At 36.8% G+C, this 20,908-nt stretch overlaps 2 protein-coding genes across 5 annotated transcripts in view; one reads left to right on the top strand and one right to left on the bottom strand.

The window, feature by feature from the left end:
• The window catches only part of rcbtb1 (regulator of chromosome condensation (RCC1) and BTB (POZ) domain containing protein 1), a 17,606-nt gene extending 8,080 nt beyond the window's left edge, over positions 1 to 9,526 (top strand). For both annotated transcript variants that reach the window (XM_041259497.1, XM_041259498.1), the window contains 6 exons: positions 601 to 743; positions 2,575 to 2,768; positions 3,455 to 3,581; positions 6,120 to 6,271; positions 7,317 to 7,447; positions 8,178 to 9,526. In XM_041259497.1, the coding sequence (XP_041115431.1) occupies positions 601 to 743; positions 2,575 to 2,768; positions 3,455 to 3,581; positions 6,120 to 6,271; positions 7,317 to 7,447; positions 8,178 to 8,318 (888 nt within the window). In that variant the 3' untranslated portion in view covers positions 8,319 to 9,526. The remainder of the gene's footprint in view (positions 1 to 600; positions 744 to 2,574; positions 2,769 to 3,454; positions 3,582 to 6,119; positions 6,272 to 7,316; positions 7,448 to 8,177) is intronic.
• Positions 9,527 to 9,764: 238 nt separating this feature from the next.
• On the bottom strand, positions 9,765 to 20,577 carry LOC121320825. 3 transcript variants are annotated; one of them, XM_041259499.1, is made up of 17 exons: positions 20,044 to 20,577; positions 18,244 to 18,348; positions 17,870 to 18,003; positions 17,343 to 17,392; positions 16,859 to 16,938; positions 16,643 to 16,671; positions 16,400 to 16,467; positions 15,842 to 15,927; positions 15,123 to 15,148; positions 14,632 to 14,680; positions 14,093 to 14,121; positions 13,793 to 13,839; positions 13,284 to 13,342; positions 12,722 to 12,812; positions 11,690 to 11,815; positions 11,038 to 11,109; positions 9,765 to 10,471 (listed from the first exon to the last, which is right to left on the bottom strand). In XM_041259499.1, the coding sequence occupies exons 1-17, from the start codon at positions 20,134 to 20,136 to the stop codon at positions 10,365 to 10,367; spliced, it is 1,251 nt and encodes a 416-aa protein (XP_041115433.1). In that variant the 5' UTR covers positions 20,137 to 20,577; the 3' UTR covers positions 9,765 to 10,364. The 3 variants fall into 3 exon arrangements, with proteins under 3 accessions (XP_041115433.1, XP_041115436.1, XP_041115434.1); XM_041259502.1 differs by having other exon boundaries at positions 13,284 to 13,339; XM_041259500.1 differs by having other exon boundaries at positions 15,842 to 15,924.
• Between the last annotated feature and the right edge of the window lie 331 nt (positions 20,578 to 20,908).

Raw genomic sequence — 20,908 nt, 5'->3', positions numbered from 1 at the left:
CCTGGCATGGGTGAAACTGCTATGCAATAGGTGTCTTATTTCCATCCAAATCGCATGCAGTAAACCATTGTTTTTTGTAGTCTTCATAGCTGCACTGTTCTTAATTTAGGGGTCACCACGTGTATCATTAGGTACTGCTACAAGATTAATTACAGATTCAGTCTCTGCGTGGTTGCCAAGTGGATCAATCCAGCCCTCTTCCTGCTTGCGAAGCGCTGGGGCTGATTTTTCTTCTTTTTTTTTTTTTTTTTTTTTCACTGACTTTGTAATTGAGATAGTGGTTGCCTTGGAAACCGTTCACCAGAATTAATCTGAAGCCAGTAATCCAATGACACACTCCAATTGCCTTTTATACTAATCACTCCTTTCACAATCCAACCAATCAGGTGTCTCGCTGCAAATCTTGTGTTTATTTGAGCATTGGAACAAGTATTTTTGTTCCTATCTTCATCCGAATATTAACATTTTTTTTCCTATCCCCAGTCCAGCATTTTCTTTAAGTTTTTCTAGCAATTTTAAATAATACAAAAAGTTACTCGAATGAGCAGTGATGATATTACTGTTCACCACCTTGTCTGACTTTTGTGATCTTGATTACAGATTGTATCTGGCTACGCGCACTCACTAGCACTAACAGACGAGGGCTTGCTGTATGCCTGGGGAGCTAACACTTACGGGCAGCTGGGCACAGGCAATAAGAGTAACCAGCTCAGCCCTGTGCAGATCATGATGGAGAAGGAAAGGTAACGTCTTGGCGGCTGCTGCTCCAAACTCTGCCTCTCAGCTGGTTAACATTCAAGCCAGGGATTCTGGCCCTTGGGCTTTTTTCTTTCCCCTACTAGTGTTCAGCCACCAAATTACTACTGCAACCGAAATTAGGTCTTTTCAGCATTTCAAACTGGCCAGTAGTTGCGAGTGAGATCCTGCATAGGAAGGAAACCTTCTGTTTTATTTATTGGGACACTGCATAAACAAAACAAGCATAAATAGGGTTATTACAGCTGAGAGGTAAGCTAACACATAACACTGTACAGTTTTTCACCGTTTCACATGCATGTTTTCAGCATTGACTGGTCTAAAGATTGTAAGACTTCATCGTTAGTTGGTAATAACTTGGCCTGTATGCTGCTTTCTTTAGTAGGTGCTTCAGATTCGATCTCATACATGAGATGTCCAATGCTATAGATCACAAAGTAGATCATAGTTTTATTTTCTACATATCTTGATTATTAGGATTAACAGAGTCGTGTCTTAACTGATCTAACCTTGATGCATGTACACTACAAGCTCTTCTTAAACTGAGGGTTATAATGTACTGCATAGCATTACCACATTGGTCAATGGTATGTAACAGAAAAGACCACTGGCTGTGTTTACAACATAAATGGATTTAGAATGCTATGACAGTAGCACTGTTATTCCCCCAAAAAAAGTCCTGCTGTGTGGTATTACAAACACGACAGTGGTGAACAAACCGTTCTGTACAGCACCTGTCATTAAATCAGAAGCACAGTGGTGTGCTCTTAATGAGAAGAAGGGGTAGTGCTGAGTCAGTTGGAGCTTCCATTTCCATATTCTGTTCAGAACACAATAGTGCTTTTAGTGACTGAACTGGCTGTGTACTGTAGGCATGGTTAATTCAGTATTTGGGGCATAGAGAATTAGGATACTATGCTGTGTATTCCTTTACAGCTGTGAAGCAAGGGCTGTGGAACCTGAAATTAAATCCCAGTTGAACCACAATTCTAGGTCATGCATAGAAATTAATGATACAAGTTCCAATTAGTTTAGATAATAGTAGATAAAAAGTAAAATTAAATGGAATTTAAAAACAAACATATAGTGTTATTTACTGTGTCTAAAAATGACTAGTGAAATTAGGTTAGTTAGGTTGCAGACAACATCACAGTTTATTGGAGTATCCAAAAATGTATTTCTCTACTCAACTCTAGAATACAGTCTTGTAGAACATACAGTACTCTGCAAGAAGTGCATTAATAAAACATTCTTTTTCCCTGCTCTGTTAGGATCAGCTGTTTGTTTGATGTTTGTTTGTGTTAGATTAAAACAGCTGGTCTTCGATTTATTTAAAAACCTAGAAAAAAAGGTTGTGGTCTCCAAAATAGTATTTTAGTGTAGCTTTTGAATGTAGCTTTATTTTTTATTTTTTTGTAAAATGCAATATACTTATCCCCTACTTGATCAACTGCTATAAATAGCTGAATAATACAGTACTCCAAACATTTCTAATTCTAGTCCAGTCCAGAAGCATCTTCCTTTTGCAGGGGGAAAGTATTTTCTGCTGTGTGTTTTCATTGTAGGGATTACTTCTAGAATAAAATAAAACAAAACAGTATTCTATACTGGTACCTTCTATTTTTCTCTTTTTTTTTTTTTTATTTTTTTTTAAAACACACTCCAATGTATTGTTTAAAAAAAAAAAAAGATGCATGGTGATCCTGGTTAGCTGTGCAATGTAGCCAATACATTTTATAATTCTGTCCAACAAGGTAGTCTTTTAACAGGGAGCAGCGCATTGGTAGTCTTGCATTGACTTGTCTGTCCTTCCTGCAGTAGGATTGTGGAGATTGCAGCCTGCCATTCAACTCACACTTCAGCTGCAAAGACACAGAGTGGCCAAGTGTTCATGTGGGGGCAGTGCCGAGGCCAGTCCATCATCCTGCCACACCTCACACACTTCTCCTGCACCGATGATGTCTTCACTTGCTTTGCTACCCCGGCCGTCATGTGGCGTATGCTCTCCGTAGGTGAGGTGCCATCTAGGCTGTGCTGTCTTGACAGCTGCTTCTCCTGTTTCCACAACTAACCCTGAATGACACAACTTTAAGTCCTACATAAGATGTCAGCACAAAAAGAGTGTTGCAGTTAAAAGGGGGGGGGTAGGGGGGGTACTTTTTCAGCAGTAGTTCATCTCTCAGTTAAATGGAACTGATGAGAATTTCCACTGCTGAAAAGGCTATGTAGTTCTAGTAATCTTTCTTCAGGCCAAGACTGATCTCTGTTCCCTTTCACACCAAATCCTCACGCGCACTCATCTGGCAGGAAGGGAAACAAAACCGACTAGCCACCTATTCAACCAACAACGGGTGCTTTTAATGAGCTTTCTGTTGTATGCATCTTTGTGTGCCTGTATCTGTGTCACAGATCAAAGAGGGTCACTCACACTTTTGTGAAATACATTTAAAGAAAGTTCCATATGAAAAGCTGTTTATTGCTCAAAAAGCCGTGTTTTGTAACTGAAATGTGAGTGTTTAGTTGGCTTCTATGCATTTTTGACTTGTGCAGTGCATAATGCAGTACAGCGTTTCAGATAAAGTGCTTTCTTCTGTGAAGGTTCTTATAAGAGGTCTTCTTTGCTTTAGAACAAACATGGCACACCTTACCTTAAATGCTTGCTTGTGGTCTCTGTTTTACGATATTCTTGTTTTTGTAGAGCACGACGACTTTCTGACAGTAGCTCAGTCTTTGAAGAAGGAGTTTGACAGCCCTGAAACCTCAGACTTAAAGTTCTGTGTGGATGGGAAATCTATTCACGTTCACAAAGCAGTGTTGAAAATAAGGTAATATTTGACGTTGGATTCTGTCTTGTACATGTGGTGGCCATTGTCACGTTTCAGCGTTCTTCTTTTATGCTGTCGGCACACTGATAAACTCAGGGGAGATGTTTAGGGTGACACAGATGTTTTGAGCTATAAGTGGACAGTTTGTGCACTGACTTTTCAGATATTAACATATCCAGACAACTGTTAAGCAATCAATTAAAATCACAGACTCTTTCCTTGGTGTTTAACAAATCAGAGTATATGTTAGTACTCCTTCGGTTTATTAAAAGCTTGATAATTGTATCAGGTGGCTACAGGCCACATCAGCCGTAGTTCATAGACAGTCTGGTCATCCCAGTGTCTTTACAAACAACAAACAGTATTTATTTTATATAGCAAATGGATACACGTATGTTTTTTGAGTCTTACAGCGCTCACGGCTAAGTCCTAAAGCAACCAATATACCAGCTTTCTAGAACGAAGTATAATAAAAAATCCTATTCTTATCACACACTCCAATATGTGAGATACAAAATATAATTCTTACCAAATGATTATTAATTTCAGGTTTTCTAGGATTTAACTCCTCAGTCAGACTCGCAGAACAGCTCTGCCAGGAATGGACCTGTTAAGTCTGTGTTAAAACTCTACCAATGCTAGACTGAGATCTTGTCCCTTCATTAATTAAACTTAAAGCATCTGGCTTTTTAGGCAGCCCTTATTGCTAAAACGAGTAATGTATTCTTCACCTGTCCAGTTACTCCTGTTAAATGAATAGTATATGCCTATTTCTCTAATCCTTAAATATGTGCGGTGAATCAAAACTAATAATATATATTTTATGTGCCATACAGTTTTCATTAGTGGCTATGATACAAGCTTATAAAGAGAGGTGTTTTTTGGATATGCAGCACCTGCTCTGTCAATGATTTCTTCCTTGGTTTAAATATACTCTTATTTTTCTTTCAGATAACTACAGTAAAACTTTTCAATTAAAGTATGTCTTCAACGAACTTGACCTTTTTGGCTAAAGTTTCTTTCCCAGCAATTCTTGGCAACTTACAGATAAGGAACCGAGGGGCCCTTTTTGACCAGAGTTACTGTTTACTGATAAGAGACTAGGCTGTAAGAACATTTTTGAAGTTAATTAAATTAGATTGTAGTTTTGCTAAGTTGTCTCATTTCAAGAAGCTGCTTGTACTATCATCTTTATAGATAAGAGCAGGTTCCATCTCTTAAATCTGTCTGTTTCCAGGGATTAACATGCATTCCATTCGTAGAGGCACATAGATAATCTTTTGACATTAGATCTTTGCCTGTTCAGTTTTCTTGGTTCAGATCTTTGTATCCTGCTCATAACTTGCTACAATAGTTTTTTTTTTTTTCTGCTGGCCTTAATGTCCTTTAAAACACAGTACAGAATTATTACAATATTTAATATTAGAGCTTCAGACAGTCCATTTTTAATCACATTCTCCAAGGTCCGCCTGTTCCTAGCACGTCTGAAAATCTGTGTCCTGTTCCGCTGTTAGCAGATCTGTAAAAGCAATCGCAGCCTCTGGGATCCACTTTCTTGCATCACAGATGTGGGTGACAGTTTTTGCAAAGCTTAATCATATTTGTGCAATGGTTACAGGTGTGTTTGTGTTTTGAGTCTTATAGCGCTCAAAGCAAAGTCCTAAAGCAGCCAATGTACCAGCTGTCTATAACCAAGTATAATAAAAAACATCCTCTTCCTGTCACACACTCCAGTATAGGAGATACAAAAGCAAAATATAATTCTTGCCAAATGATTAAGTTCAGGTTTTCTCCATCAGTCAGACTCGCAGAACAGCTCTGCCAGGAATGGACCACTATGAAGTCTGTGTTAACAAACTCTGCCGATGCTAGACTGAGTTTTGGTCCCGTCATTTATATGTTAACGGTCCAGTTAGTGGCAGTCCAGTTCTGTACCTTTTGACAGCCACACCTCAGTAGAGGGATGTATCTCTCGGGCTTCTTTTTAAAAAGAGACTCCCATCTGGAGTAACTGTTCTCGATCTATAGGTATTGTGTCTACCCATATCACTTTGCTCACATAGGGCCACCTTAACTGGAATATCTTCCATGCAAAATACAGGAGTAGGCCAGAAGTCACTATTTTTCATATCACAAGGTTCACATGCCTCAAATTTATTTCCATCTTCGGTGGGAAAACCTGTGTTCCTGTCTCATACACTTTCCATTCAAAAGATGCGAGCATCTTATACAAGGGAGGGGAGGTTTCAGGGTTACTTGAGACACCATATTGACAGACAGGTAGACCTTGGATTTTACCTTGCAGATTGATTTTGTTTTTCTTGTTGCATAGAAACGATTCTAATGGAAATCATGCACACCAGCAACATTCCAGTAATGTCAAAGTCAAAAACCAGTGTCAACTGGTTGACAAGTGCCAGTATAGTGTTGATAAGCAGAAACTATAACTTAAATACCATCACAAGACCTTTTGTACATTTCTTTTCCTTCTGCTATTGCTAATGTGTGTGTGTTTTTGTTTGTTTTGTTTTTTTGCAGATGTGAACATTTCCGTTCAATGTTTCAGTCACACTGGAACGAAGATCTGAAAGAAGTGATTGAGATTGATCAGTTTTCGTTCCCAGTGTACCGCGCCTTCCTGGAATACCTGTACACTGACAATGTAGACCTGCCTCCAGAAGACGCAATAGGTGAGGCACTACTTGGGCTAATCACTTACCGACTTGTAAAGGACACGTAAGCAATATGTTGCATCTACAGATATTCACTAGTGCTATTTTTTTATTAAACCAATTAAGCATAAAAACCATTAAACAATTTGTTCTAATAGCTATTTAAATAAACAGACTTGTTTGAGGCATACTTTTTAGTATCCCTATATGTACCATCCTTTCCAAGGCAGAATCACAGCCAGGTGTCCTACAATAATAACTAATAATTGTGCGGTTTAAAAAAAAAAAGGGCATTGCACACAGATTGAATTCAATTCAGAGTTTCTAAGTATTGTGAATTTGTATGTTACGTAATCCTGTAAAGAGCAATATATATTAATCAGTTAATCTTTAATACGTACTATGTTACTTGTGAAATTCTCGCAGACACTGATGTGCTTTGTAGCCAGATATATTCTTCTTTCCAAACTGCATTTGCAGTATAACCCCTTAGAGAGGATTACGTTGCAATATTGTGATACCAGTGCAGACAGATCTGGACAGTCTTGGCACTCTCATTGCCACTAGTCCTAAAACTTATAAAATCTTAATTTATCCCCACAAAATCCAGCAAAGACGGTAGCCGCCCATTTTATACAAGGACATTAAATATCTCTTGACACAAGCCTAGCTTGGCGTCTCTATTGTAGTGAGTTGTTCTTAGAGAACAGACCCCTTTGCAAAAATTAAAAAAAAAAAAACCTAGTATTGCCAATTTTTATTTGGTTTATTTACAAATTGCCAAGTGCTACACCTCCTAGAAACTTTCTAAACTATACATGATTAGTGCTGTTACTTCACCCAGTTCTGTCAACTGGGCCCTTTTTTAAAACTGATACCGTTTTGTTTTTTCTGAAGTTGAAAGTAGCCCAATTTAATGTAAATCTGCCAGAAAATCAGGGTTTCTTTTGAAATGAGTTGCTTCAGTTATTGGGAACCACAGCCTTTTAATTAAATATTATGCAGTTAAGTGTAATGAATTGAAATGTAGTGTAGTGTACCTGACCACTACTGTGTATTGCAGGGCTGCTGGACTTGGCAACATCCTACTGTGAGAACAGGCTAAAGAAACTCTGTCAGCACATCATCAAGAGAGGAATCACAGTGGAAAATGCTTTTTCCCTGCTGTCTGCAGCAGTCAGATACGATGCTGAGGTATGAAATGACATTATTATTTTACTAGCACTGTATATTCAATATGCATTAAAAAATAGCCATTCCAGTGATGGAAATAAGACTCCTATTGCATAGCAGTTGGATTCATTCCTGGTTTTACTATGAGTTTATTAAGACACACCAGAGCCTGTTACACAGACTGTGGCTAATCAAGTTTGTATTAAAACTTGGAATGGGTGAAACTGCTATGCAATAAGACTTATTTCCATTCCTGCATTGTATAAATGTAATGCTTGCTACCTTTGATAAATCCTCAATGTCAGGTCACTGGCAAGCCTAATACTTTGTGTTATCATTTTGTTAATTAGGATAGAGCCATTGCCCTAAAAGCCTAGGGTTTGTAGTTAAAATGTTGTTGATTTACTTATATTTTCATGAAACCGCCTCAGTGTACAAGTTGTAAAAATTAACAGAAAGGGTGTTTTTTTATTAGTCTTTTTTGGCCCACGGCTTCCTTTGATAGTCAATCGATAGGTGGCATTATGCTTTGCAGTTGTTAAGTGTTTAAAACCCGATTTTAACATTGACTGTCCGGTGGGGAAAAAAATCAACTGAGATTTGGAGGTGTCCTCAATGGATAACACCGATAAGAAGTCTGTTCTGTTACATTTTTCTTTTAACCAACACCCCCATTATGCAATGATGTTTATTTCCCAACAGGTGCAGTACTATTACATTCACACGTTTGTTTTTGTGCTTCTTTGATCAGGATTTAGAAGAGTTCTGCTTCAAGTTTTGTGTGAACCACTTGACAGAAGTCACTCAGACTGCAGGCTTCTGGCAGATTGATGGCTCTTTGCTGAAGGAGTTCATTTCAAAAGCCAGCAAATGTGGAGCCTTTAAAAACTGAAACTGTCTGCTCTCTAAGACATTACCACAGCAAAACTCTAACAATGAGATTCTAGGTCAGCAGGTTGCAAAGCCAGTGATGACCTTTGGCTACCCATAAATCAAGCTTCAACCACCACCCCTGCTGGCAACCCACAAAACAGCTTTTTTCTTTGCAGAAGTTTCTTATTTTCGTAGGGTGGAATGGGGGGTATAATATTGCATTGATATACTGCATCTATATCTAACTTGAATAGTTCTTGTTTTATTGTTACAGGATAGCAGAAAGCTTATTTATTTTCAATATTTGTATTAACCCCAGTATATAATAATTTGCACAGGTAGATGCACCTTTTAATTATTCCTTATTGACAATGTAGGTAACATTTCTAATGATGCATATCATGATGAAACAAATTAAAACACTTGCGCTTATTTGAAGGATTACAAGTTTTCAGCCATGTCTGCCTGCATTTGCTTTTAATATCATATCCACCCATGCTGTGGCCACAGTGCAAATTTCAGTACTGGCACATAAGGAACAATGTTGAAGCACAGATAAGGTTAATTACTATGAATATTATCAAAGTGCGATACAATGCTGCCACAATGAGCCAAGGTCAAACACACCGCTTGATACAGTAGCTGGTCATAGTTAAATAACCATGTAATTTGCAAGTATGGAATGCACAGTATGCCCTAGGGTGGTGTCTTGTTTTGCATCATTGAGTTCCACGTGGCTTGTTCAGTAGCAGTACCAAAATTCTGCAAGCTGCGTCTGATAGCCACAGTCAACTGACATTATGCCTGCCCTATATGCATAAACAATGGCCAGGTTCTTTTTTGGAAAATGGTTCAGTGACCAGGATTGAGCTTAAAATGTGGTTGTGTATGGCATTAACAGTTACAGTAGCACGTGAACCAACACTGGTTTAGAACGATTTCATTAATATCAATGTTATGATTGGTTGAAGATAGTCCTGTATACACCTGACCTGCTCTCTGAGATGTTTATGGCATTTGTTGAGTATTTTAGAAATATTGAGGAGTTGTTTCAAAGGCAGGTGATTAAACTCCAAATTCTTAATCTTCTAATTCTGGTATGTATTTGTTCCATACTAACCAAATTGAATTTTTTCTGTATCTAAGAAAATGGACAGGAACAGCCATATCTGTGCTATGTTATCTGACAGAGTTTGCATTCTTAAATAAAGTTTTCATTGTACAATATCTGATTTAGTTTGTCTTAATATATACTATGATGTGTTTGCAATATAAACATGGATTTTACTTAGTATTGCATTAACTGTTTTTTTGAAGATACATCTTTAGTAAAGAAAAAAAATACTTAAGTTTTCACTGTTGTGAGTCAACTTTGAAAATGTAGCCAGTGTGATCACACTGTGTTTTTAGTGTGGTAAGACTTCACTTTAACCTGACCCAAAAAGTAAAGCAATGAAGACTTGCACAAAAGCAATACAGCATGGTTTATACATATTGAAATACGTACAGCTATACAGATTTAGATGAAGTAAAAGTAACTTCTAAACTAAAAACATTGCAATGAACTGAAACACATTCAAAATTAACACAGCTTGCTTACACACAGTAAAAAAAAAAAAATAAAAATAATTACACAATAATAAGAAAACAAACAAACATATATACTGACACCGTATCCTATAATGCACTGTGCTGGAAAATAAAATGTGTCTGTCCTTTCACAGGTGTATTTACTTTAATATCCTTAGCAAACACAACCCTGGTGTTACTTAGGTATCAAACTGTTCATACAAAGTGAAACTAACAGATCAGAGGTCTGTCTATTTATCCCATTAGTTAGATGAACAAAGAACAAACAATTCTATAAGTGTTGCTAGATTTATAAAAAAAAAAAAAAAAAAAAGAGACTACATTAAAAGGTACAGTTTAGAAAAAACAAAACATCCAAAGCCAGTAGAATAATACAAATCTTACATAATGTTAAGATTGTACCAGGTCTAAAATCCCTTTAAAAATTACTGATTGCATAACATTTTTAATGACATTATTAAAAAACCTGTAATTCTCACTTTTGCATGTTCTTCGTTCTCTCCTTGAGTTCTTGCATTGCGACTTGTGCTTTTAACAAAGAATCAATTTCTACCTCAAGTTTTTTCAGTTTTTCCTTCAAATCTGCTTAAGAATAATAAAAAGATTTAGTAACTCTTATTTTTGGGAAGGTTATTTTTGCTATAAGTCAACCATAAGCTCAAAGTTACCTTGTTTTGAATAATGCTACATCTCTCTTAAGATTGTATATAAATAGTACAGCATTCAGCAGCTTCTCAAATGCGTCTCATCTAAAAAGTTTATTATTTGACTTCAATTTTAATACTCGGGATAAGCTGCAGATGGGTCTTTAGAATATTTTACAGCACTGGATTGCACCAACCTCCTATTCCTGGCTATCCCAAGATTTAAAAATACATCAGATTAACCCCCTAGTGATTTATAAACACCATTTACACAGAATACCATCCTCATTTTTGTAAACAAATACCTGCACCTTTATACAGTTATTTTACACCCTCAATATTAGGGAAAGGGCAGCCAACATTATGTTAAAAGATAGAATCCTATCTGCGGATTCATTAAAATGTAAATTTTATATAAAAGTATGAAAAACTATGCAAAAGCAGCTGTGACGATAACAACCCTGTCAATAAGGAAATTAAACGATATTACAGTTATATACATACCTTTATTGTTGTCCGAAATGACTTCTGGCCACAAACCAGAAGCTATGAGGATGTCCATTGCAAATTTATAATCTGAGGATAAATGAAACAGCACAACATCAACACTGAGCCTGTCAAAAAGATGACCAGAACACAATCCCCTTATCTAGGACTATTTTACAGCAATACAGTTTCAGTATAATGAGAACTTTATAAAATCAACAGCAATACAAAGCAAAACTGAATTTAAAAAAGCCAGTTGATCTTTTAACATACATTTAGAACCCAGCAGCCCAGTTAAACTACACAATATGAATAGTTTGAGCATTACAACAGGGCTGTCCAACTGATGGCTTGTTAATCTAAGTATGGTGAAGTACTGCATTTAAAACACATATAGCATACTGTAGTGCACATACTGGTTATGCGGGAATAGATTTGAATGTTAATGTGTAACAAATGTAAACGGCTGATGAACTGTTACATTATGAAATCCGAGTTCAAAGCTGGACCTTATATGAACAGAAAGGCAGGGTCTTGTGACTCGGGCTTTACTTTCAAACAATCTTTTTTTTTATGCAAAATAAAACCTGATCAAATAATCCTGTGTTTTTGGCAGTGCATAGCCCAGAGCCACAGGAAATAGAATGTTCTTTCGGTTTTAACATCTTACCTTGATCGTTGGCAGCCTGCGTCACAATTTTTTGTGACACATTGGACAAGGCAGTCTGAATTTTTGTAAAAAGCTTCTCTACGCACCGTGCCTCTCTGCACTTCTTCCAGAACTCTGCTGGATTTCCTGCACGTGTGACAATTACACAAAACTTTACCTGTTCCCAAGTGGACAGTCATTATCCCGTATCAAATCAATCCATACAGACATTGGTGCTTGAGAACAGAAACCAAAAGATCTTCAGAAGCACAGAGTAAGGGAAAATAAAACTTCTCATATGGCCATTTAATTCCCACTAAAAAGGCAAGTGTTCCCTATTGTTTGCAGTGTAACTGCTGCTTCGCTGGAAAGGTGAGGTATAAGAACACAGCCTTGGCAGAACCAGGTGACAGATACTCCAACAGGCATGGCAACTGAGCAATATTCATTTAATCTGACAGTTTTGTAGATGTGGATACCATACATGAGCTATTCAGTTTCCTGGATCTTTGCTGCTTTGATGAAAATTGTGCAGAATTTTATTATGACTAACTAGTGTAAAAAAAAAAATCTAATCTGTAAAAACTGTGAGTTAAAGTGAACCGATACAAGAATCAACCCCCATTTTTATTTGTGTACATTCATTTGCAAATTTTATCTACTGTTGAACTTACTATTCCTATATGGACCAGCTGACAATTGGTAGAACAGTTTACAGCATATTTTTTCAATATAACTTGTCCAGCTCCAATCACTCATTTGATTTGTCTAAAGCACAAATAACAATGCTTTTCTGTGAGAATTTACAGGTTCATGTTTGAGTGTAGACAAAGCCACTTTACTTTGATGGAAGTGTTGTACAGCACTTGGACCATAGTGGAAAGGCGAGTATAAATGAAAAAACACTCCTAATGGAACTTGACTGAGAATCATAGAATACAGTTGTGTTCCAAATATGAAAATAGGAAGTCTGTATCTCAAAAGGAATCAAATGGTGTAGAGATTTACTAAAGACACAGTCCTCTTGTTTAAACCCAAGGAAGCTTGGATTACCTGAATATACGGAGCTCCCAAGAGATACACTTTTCATGTTCCTAGGAATCAGGATACCTTCAGAACACCCCTCCTCCTCATCATCATCATGCTGTTTGTGAAATATAAGCCGAGATCAAAACCAACATCACTTTGATGCTACACTTGTGGTAAGCAGCCAGTGCACTGCATTGGTCAACAGCAAATGGGCAGTAAAACTAAAAAGTTTCAAACTATTTTTAAGACACATTTTTTACAAATAATTTTATTTTTGAAAAAAGTAGGTCATCTTTTGACAAATTGAAGGAATTTCGATTGAAAATTCAACACATATTGAACATTTAAAAGAATGTGAAATCACACGTTATTTTTGTAGTTCTACCATAGTTTACTCTGGTTTGCCATGTTTATTAATATGCTTTACCACACCTCGCTATTCTTTACAATGCTGATCTACGCTTTATTACACTTTGCTATGCTTTTACTATGGGAAACTTTATAAAGGGGTGTAGATTACTCAGAGTTAATGTGCACTGCAGACATGCTCACATATCATGAAAAAAAACAAGGCATCAGCACTCACCGAGTCCAGGTTTGTGCTGTCATCGCTGACCACCACAGCACATGCGCCGTTTTTGCCTACTAAGAGAAGGATTTTTATATGGTACGTGCTGTATGGTTAATTAAAAACACACACTGTCTGCTCCTAGGTGGAATTTTTTTACCCATTTTGAAGTAAAATGCACATTTACGACTTAACTTTGTGGGGTCTTGGGTATTAGTGAGAAACGGCATTTTCTTGATTGAATTAAACTGTCTAAATGCACAACACTTGGTGTCCAGAAATAACTATTAATAAAAGAATGTGCTAAACTGATCAGCAGGTAAACATGTATGTCTAGAACATTCATCCTGTGCCGTGACAAGATTAGAGCTACCAGTGACCAAAGCCATAATAAGTAACACCTGTGGTAATAAAACAGACATCAACAAAACTCCTGTTGTCGTGCGAGGTATGTATTCCATTGGGGGTGGGTGGTAATAATACAATACAGCACAATGCTATTTAGAGCTTGTTCTGAATCAACTTGCCTGCATCTGTTGTCAGCTGTTCATCTTCACTTTCATTCGTGTTTTTACTGTAAATGCCATTTCAAAAGTTTAGAGCCATGAATGAATGCTTTACAAACAAGTTGTTAATTAACACTAACACTTTGCAAGTGTGCTCCCAGAGGGTGAGGACAGGAGCATGTTTCACCAGCGTTATATAAAATTACTTTTTGGAATGTGGAGGTGGAGAGTGGGGTCTCAACTGTTAAATGTGGCATATCGCTGTAAATGTTAAATATTAACTACTAAGGCATGCTTAAAACTAAATAAAACCCTTCTTACCCTTTTGACACTACATCTGCATCCAATCTCTATAAAATATGGAAAAATAAAAAAAAAAAAAAGTCAGTTTTCTGGCCAGTCAGTATACTGTGCTGAATGCTAAAACTATTTATAATATGTGATTTAAATAAATAAATAAAAAACACACAAACTCAAAGGGTAAAACAATAATATACTTCATCAGCTACATCGGATTAAAAAAAGTGTTCTTAAATATCAAACATGGCAATTGTTGGAGCATCGTAACAATCCGTATGGGATCGTTTTTCATTCAAGCCGATTTACAGGATCAATGCTGCATTAAAATATCAACATGTTAAGATAAATGTAGATGGTGTGTTTTGGAAACTGCACAAATACGTTTTACAATTGGTCCCATTCACAGATGCTTTTTAGGCTCTGTAGAGTGCTATTGGCAAAGGTTTCTCCTGTATATCTCTTAATTGAGTGTTTAAAGTTACACAGATATCAATGTTTTTATTGCTATAACAATTATGATAGATAGTGAGAGGACTATTAAAATCAACACTTGTACTTACAACTATTTTGAGACTTGGTGAAATTGCACGAATAGAATTTTTGCTGGGGCTGCAGGAGTTAAAGAAAAAAAAATTAAATGCCAGGGCAAAATATCACCTGCAAAGTGAAATTGGACCCTTAGGGTTTTGGAAAAACAAAAAACAAACCAAAAAAAAAACACACAAATTGTTAAACTATTAACAAGCAATCTGGACAAACTGTTTATATGAACCTCCTGAGATGATCATTAAGTTTGCAACATATTAATGACTGACCTCTTACTTTGGTAACAGTACTATACAGTAACAGGTTGTGTGTATTTTAGAGCAAGCTTTCCAGTGTCTCTGGTTGGTTATTGCAGATACACGGTTAAACAATGGAGGGGGGGCAGTACAGCTTACAGGTGCAACACAGACAAAACACACTACACTATTCAATATATCAAGCTGAAACCGAGAAACAGACATCAACTGTCTAAATTACAGGACACACAACTTCTAAACGCGCTTACCTTGTTATCGGAGTCCGTTTTTCTGTCTGTCGTGTGAAAAAAAAACATTTTAAATCATTACAAACTGTGATTGAATCTCAAAAGCACATATTCTATGCTTACTCATACTTCTTATTGCAGAAATAAGTCTGGGACTTAAACGTAAAATAAACTGTTCATTTAACACAATTTAAATATGAACAGTACACAGCAAGACTTTTCTATAATATATACCTGTTTCACCTTTCAGCCATACCATGGTTTGGCTGTGCACTTCCCACAGGGTGAGGAGTGCGTGTGGTAGGTGCTGTTACGTCACATTCTCACGACAGTTGAGAGAATTTGGAGTTTCTAAACAGCATGAAAACCCTGCATTTAGACTACTGTATATAAAAAGACATCTGTTTGCAGTAGCCTGCTCTCTGGAAATTGATTAGTTTTTACAAGAAAGGTGCTATGGAGGAATGTATTGTATTTAAAAAATGAACTACTGTACTTGATGTTAACTATCAGACAGTAACATCCTACAGTACCTCTAAATAGAAGGCAGTCTGTTTAAACAGTTAGATTTGAGGGCGAAAGTCCAGGACATTTCAAATTACACATGAGCTACCGGTTCACAATGCTCTATTATCCCTACTGAAAACTGGGCTAAAACTGGCCCCTGTGGAATACTGCATCTCATGTGAGGTTTATGGATCAAACAAAAGACGAAACCAGAGAAAACAGGCTTACCATACCTTTGAACCCCCGATTCCAGAACTACACGGAATTTCTGCATCTTCTCTTTCTATTAAAGTGACATCACCTTTTTTATCTCCATCTGCTGAAATCAAGATAATCTAAACTCAAATACGACCCATACCAACCCCGATGCCAATTGATGTATACCCTTCCTTGGCAATCTCCCTATAGCAGTTTTAAGTATAAAACACTTCAAATGCTTTTTTAATGATCTTAAAAGTGGATCATCTTTATACGGGTGCTCTTAATTCTATGTCATTCCAGCTGTGGGTTTCCGTTGACCGTTTATTCCAGATTGGCAACTCATTTTGGCAACTACTTACATGCATAGTAACCAAAAAGTTTAACGAAATGTAAAACCTCTGGAATCATCAGGACCTGCTGGTGCCAGAAACGAGTGCAGCCGGGCTGATTTACACAGTCATCTGTTGAAGTACTGTACAGGGAATGGGTTGATTCAAACCTATTCTATACTGTAATGCTGGCATTTAGTATACTCACTAGTCCTTATTCAGTTCCATATTACTTTTACAATTAAAAAAAGAAATTGTTACCAGAGTTCTTTTTTGAGATTACAATTCTTGGGCTTGATGTCCATTTTCGAGATTTTTTGGAACAAATCCTTTGAAAAGATTTGAAAAGAGAATGTAGGTGTTGTTAAACTCAAAGGGGGGCGGAGTGCTCAATGCAAAAAGATTTTCTGACCAGACTGTAAACGATCCCCCCCACCGACATGCATTTGTGTGTTGCGAGAGTTGTCATAATGATGGATTTGTGTCAGAGATATTTGTTATTACCTTTTTGATGGAGGTGATCTTTTTCTCTTCTTTCATTTAGAACAAAAAAAAAAAAAAAAAAAAAACAAGGAAAATGTTCATTAACAATGGGTGGTCAGAATTATTATAATAAATATTATAAAAACAGTTGTGTAGTATACTAGAAAAAGTAAATCACATCCTGGTTTTGAACCAGGTTTTATATATGACTTGAGGTGTCAAATAATCACTACATACAGGTGTCGTCTTGGTGAATTCCTCACTGCTGTTATCCGTGACCGATTCATCGGTTTGATCAGATTCGGCATCACTCTTATCTTCATTTAAGCCAAATGAACATAGCAAATTAACAAATGCAACACCATCACGCATACAGCATAGAAATATTACTTGATTAGGGTACTGCTCCCAAATTCAATATCCTGCACAACATTAAAACGGTACAGAAAACCCATCTTTAACCTCATGAACGCGTTTGCTTGAATAAAAATTCCTTCTCAATACTGTTTTCTAGCAGTTTATATAGCCAGGAGATTTATTCATTGAGACAAAGGTCTAAATTAAATACATCCTGACTTCTTCAACAATAGTCTAGGTCAGTTACTTGAAATGTCAAACTCATATTTATACATACAGACTTTATATTCAAATACATTTGTGCATTGTGAATAGGACCGACTAAATTATGTTTTTAAGATGCTGCACAATAAAATCCACCTACCGTCAGTTGCATCTTCTGGTATTTTACTCTTGTGCATTTCACAATAGATCCTACAACACAAACAGTAAGTGTGATTCTCGGTTACCTTCTCTATAATGACATATCCATCTACATACTTCAATAAAAATAAGGACGTATGCACATGTAGCCCACTGAACAGTCATGATTGTATTGTAATGTAATTGCAGCTCAAATCTCTTTTTGGATTTGAACAACTATACAAAAACGGTTCTACATTTACCACAAAACAGCGGGCTGGGTTTAAAAGGTGGAAAAACACATGGCAGGAATGCAGAAATTCAAAAGGTAAAAACCTGGTGGATGCGGCGAGTGTGGCCATAGTATTCCTTGAACATGAATACTTGCATTTTGGTGCGTTTCTATTAAATCTTAGTAGAGAAATAATTGTTCTAATGCTTCATTGTCAACACAACATGCCTCAACCATTCCATAGAGATGCGAGACCTCACACTATTTTCTCTGTCAGTGGAGCACTGCAGCTTAATGTTATATCCTTGTTTACTCACCTAAACAATCCACGGTCCACATCTTCTTCCTTTTTTGCATTATCTTTTAAGGCACATAAAAAATGATAAGATCTTTTGCATTTTTTAACTTCACAGCCTACAGTCGCTCCAGATTTCTTGCATCTAAAGCAATGCTGTTAATGAAGAACACAGCGAGGGAGTTAGTCAATTAAAATATTCTGCTACTGCATTTTGGACCACAGAAAAAAAACTGAAAGAAACAGTATTTATAAAAAGCTTTAGGCAATATGCAATTTACCAGGAAATTCACCATGCTTTTCCAACCGCTGGCCAAATTAACAAAACGCCTCCCTTCACTTGTTTTACATCTGCTTTTTATATTTACAGTGAATAAATTGATAATAATACCGTACCAGTTTTCTCCCTCGATTAATTTCCTTTTTCACACCTTCAACTGAAAATCCTACCAAGTCATCCCCCTCAGGTGTATTTTGAGTGACAAGTCCAGAAGAAAACAGCTACAGAAAGAATAAGAAAAGGAAGAACCTTGTCAGTCACAAAGAGCATTTACTCCATTTGTTACAGTATAATCGTAAATCTCGAAAAACTACTCGCTTCTAAATCTTTTGTAGTCATTTTTGTATTACTTTAGTATAAATACATGCTAATTTGGATTCATATGTTGTTTTTTTCTGACTTTATGTGAACGAAAAGACACACATTTGCCCGTTTTCCCATTGGAAATAGTGATATTTTGAAATATCACTGTCCTGGTCACAAAAGCAACGTTTGTGGGGAATAATAGCCATTTTCTATACTTTTGAGGCATAAGCAATTAGGAAATAACACTTACTACCCAGGAACAAAAATTGTGTTACATAGTGTAATTACTACACGGAGATTAAGGGTTGAGGGTCAATGCATGCTGGATAAATCAGGGTAAACAAATATGTACTTCACATTCACCCGAGTAGAGTTCGAAAGTAATTGTGTGCATGTTAGCGTAAATGAACTGGATTCACTTACATTTGTGATAATGACGTGTTACACTTACAATCCAAACAATGGCCATTGAATTTGAACTTTACAATGCAAACACAGCTAATGCACTTCTGGTAATGGGAGCGGTCCTTAGCCCACTTATAATTTATTTTCACACTATTTTGCACATTTAAGGTTTTGTCTATTTTGTTTGACTAAATTATTTAACGTCACTTTTTACTGGAATTCGCCATCTCTGCGTTTCTATGCACATCAATAATTGAATGAGATAAATTTGTACAAGCACAAACCTCTCATCTCCAGTTAGTGCAGACGCGCGAACTCAAAGGGCTGGAGCGAGCGAGCGATTCAAGGAAAAAGACCCTAACAGTAGCGATGCAGGATTAGTGGACAAGAGGACCAGGTAATAGGCAGCAGCAACGGAGACGCAGAGCTGTTTCACAAACTGAAGCTGGCGGAAACCTACACGTTTTCAACTTACAATCCAATACAATAAATACAAACGCATATAGACACGCTGCGTTGTGTTTGTTTAGTTACGTGATTAATGCGGGTTCAAAGCAGACAGGCGTTTAACAGTCTAGGTGATCTGGCTGCCAATATAAAGCTTAATTATTCACGCATGCTTAGCATATGAAGTATCGTATTTATTTTAACAAATTGTTTATAGAATGGTGAAAACCCTAAGTGATAGACGGTTGCTGATTTACAACGTATTTAATGAACCCTGTTTGCTATAGGTGTATATGTGCACATATGGAATACTATGCTGATTTTCACAAATTATTTATGGGATTCACAGTGGAAGCAAAGGTCGTGTATCTATTCACCGCTGTCCAGCTCTACATTCAAGTTGCTTTGGAAAGCCTAGGTGATGCAGTTTCAAATACCAAACTTTACCACGCCACGGTCTGAAACACGCCAGTTACTGATTCAGTTTGCGTTATTGAATAACATGCCAACTTGCTACCTGCGGTATGGGAATAAGAAGCTAGAATGCGAATAAAAAGCTGGCAAATAAGAACAACTTCAGTGTCTTTATTACAACTGGGTTTCCGTCGCATTCCGAACGTGGCTGTAGACGTGCAACCCGGCCTATATACAAATAACAAAGACTTGTTTTGTTTTTAATACTATTAACAAAGTGTTCATGACATAAATGAAATTACGACACAAAAATGCAGCACTTCCAATCACACACTTTCACTTACCAAACAGTTCTCGTGTGCAACTGTGTCTTCCTTTTGTAATATCAGTCCTGTTTTTCTGGACTCCATAGCAAGATGACAAAACCCGCAACTCATTTTAAGATATATATATATATAAACAAAGAAAAACACACGAATTGATTTGAATGTCTGCACAGCGCGCTGAAAGCCACTCAGTTTTCAATAGCAGAGCTGGATCAAATATCTTATAGAACAGCAGCCACTCCCTATTTCCGGTCACTTTCATGAAGTTATTTTATTGGACATATTTTGTTCACCAGTCAGAATGCCTTGTTCTGGACACTTAAAAAAAAAAAAAAAAAAAAAAAGTGTGTTTCTAATATACATCTGAAACAGCCACGCACAAAAGTAGTTGCACAAAAAACTGAGAGAACAAATTGGCAGTAGAAATTAACTGCAGTTAAGAAAAAATAATCGCATAATCAATATTTATTGTGCGTGAATAACAGAAAGCAATAACTGCCTTCTACTGACTGCCTAAATGATACCAGAGCACTACTTGAGAAGCTGAGTCACTAAGCGGAACTGCAACACTGTTCGAGAGAAATGAACTCAAACAAAACTGAAACAAATCTGACATTGCCGTATAATCGCGCAAATAGGCGCATAATGTGTCATAAACTGAGTTCTCTGTATTGCACGTAGTTGACGTTTTCTGGTTTAAAATAAAGTTTAATGGGATGACCAAATTTCGTGTGACACACAGGTATTTTATTTAACAGTGCTTCTTATCACCTGTGCATGTGTGCCTCACACCTTTTACTGTTTTACCGCGAATCTCATCGTCTATATCCGAGTGTGTACATAACAGGCTCATTCGCTTTTGTACAACCTGCATGATTTCACG

The sequence above is a fragment of the Polyodon spathula genome, chromosome 9 (assembly GCF_017654505.1).
Source record: "Polyodon spathula isolate WHYD16114869_AA chromosome 9, ASM1765450v1, whole genome shotgun sequence".
Lineage (NCBI taxonomy): Eukaryota > Metazoa > Chordata > Actinopteri > Acipenseriformes > Polyodontidae > Polyodon > Polyodon spathula.
This window is presented reverse-complemented; position numbering and strand designations above follow the sequence as displayed.

What these genes read in the sequence shown, in the direction of transcription:
- LOC121320825 (XM_041259499.1), bottom strand. Translation starts at nt 20,136, where the DNA reads ATGAGTTGCGGGTTTTGTCATCTTGCTATGGAGTCCAGAAAAACAGGA. An exon ending in ACAGCACAAACCTGGACTCG is followed by an intron (nt 12,813 to 13,283) that starts GTGAGTGCTGAT and finishes TTTCACAAACAG; the next exon opens with CATGATGATGATGAGGAGGA. An exon ending in CATTTCGGACAACAATAAAG is followed by an intron (nt 10,472 to 11,037) that starts GTATGTATATAA and finishes ATTCTTAAGCAG; the next exon opens with ATTTGAAGGAAAAACTGAAA.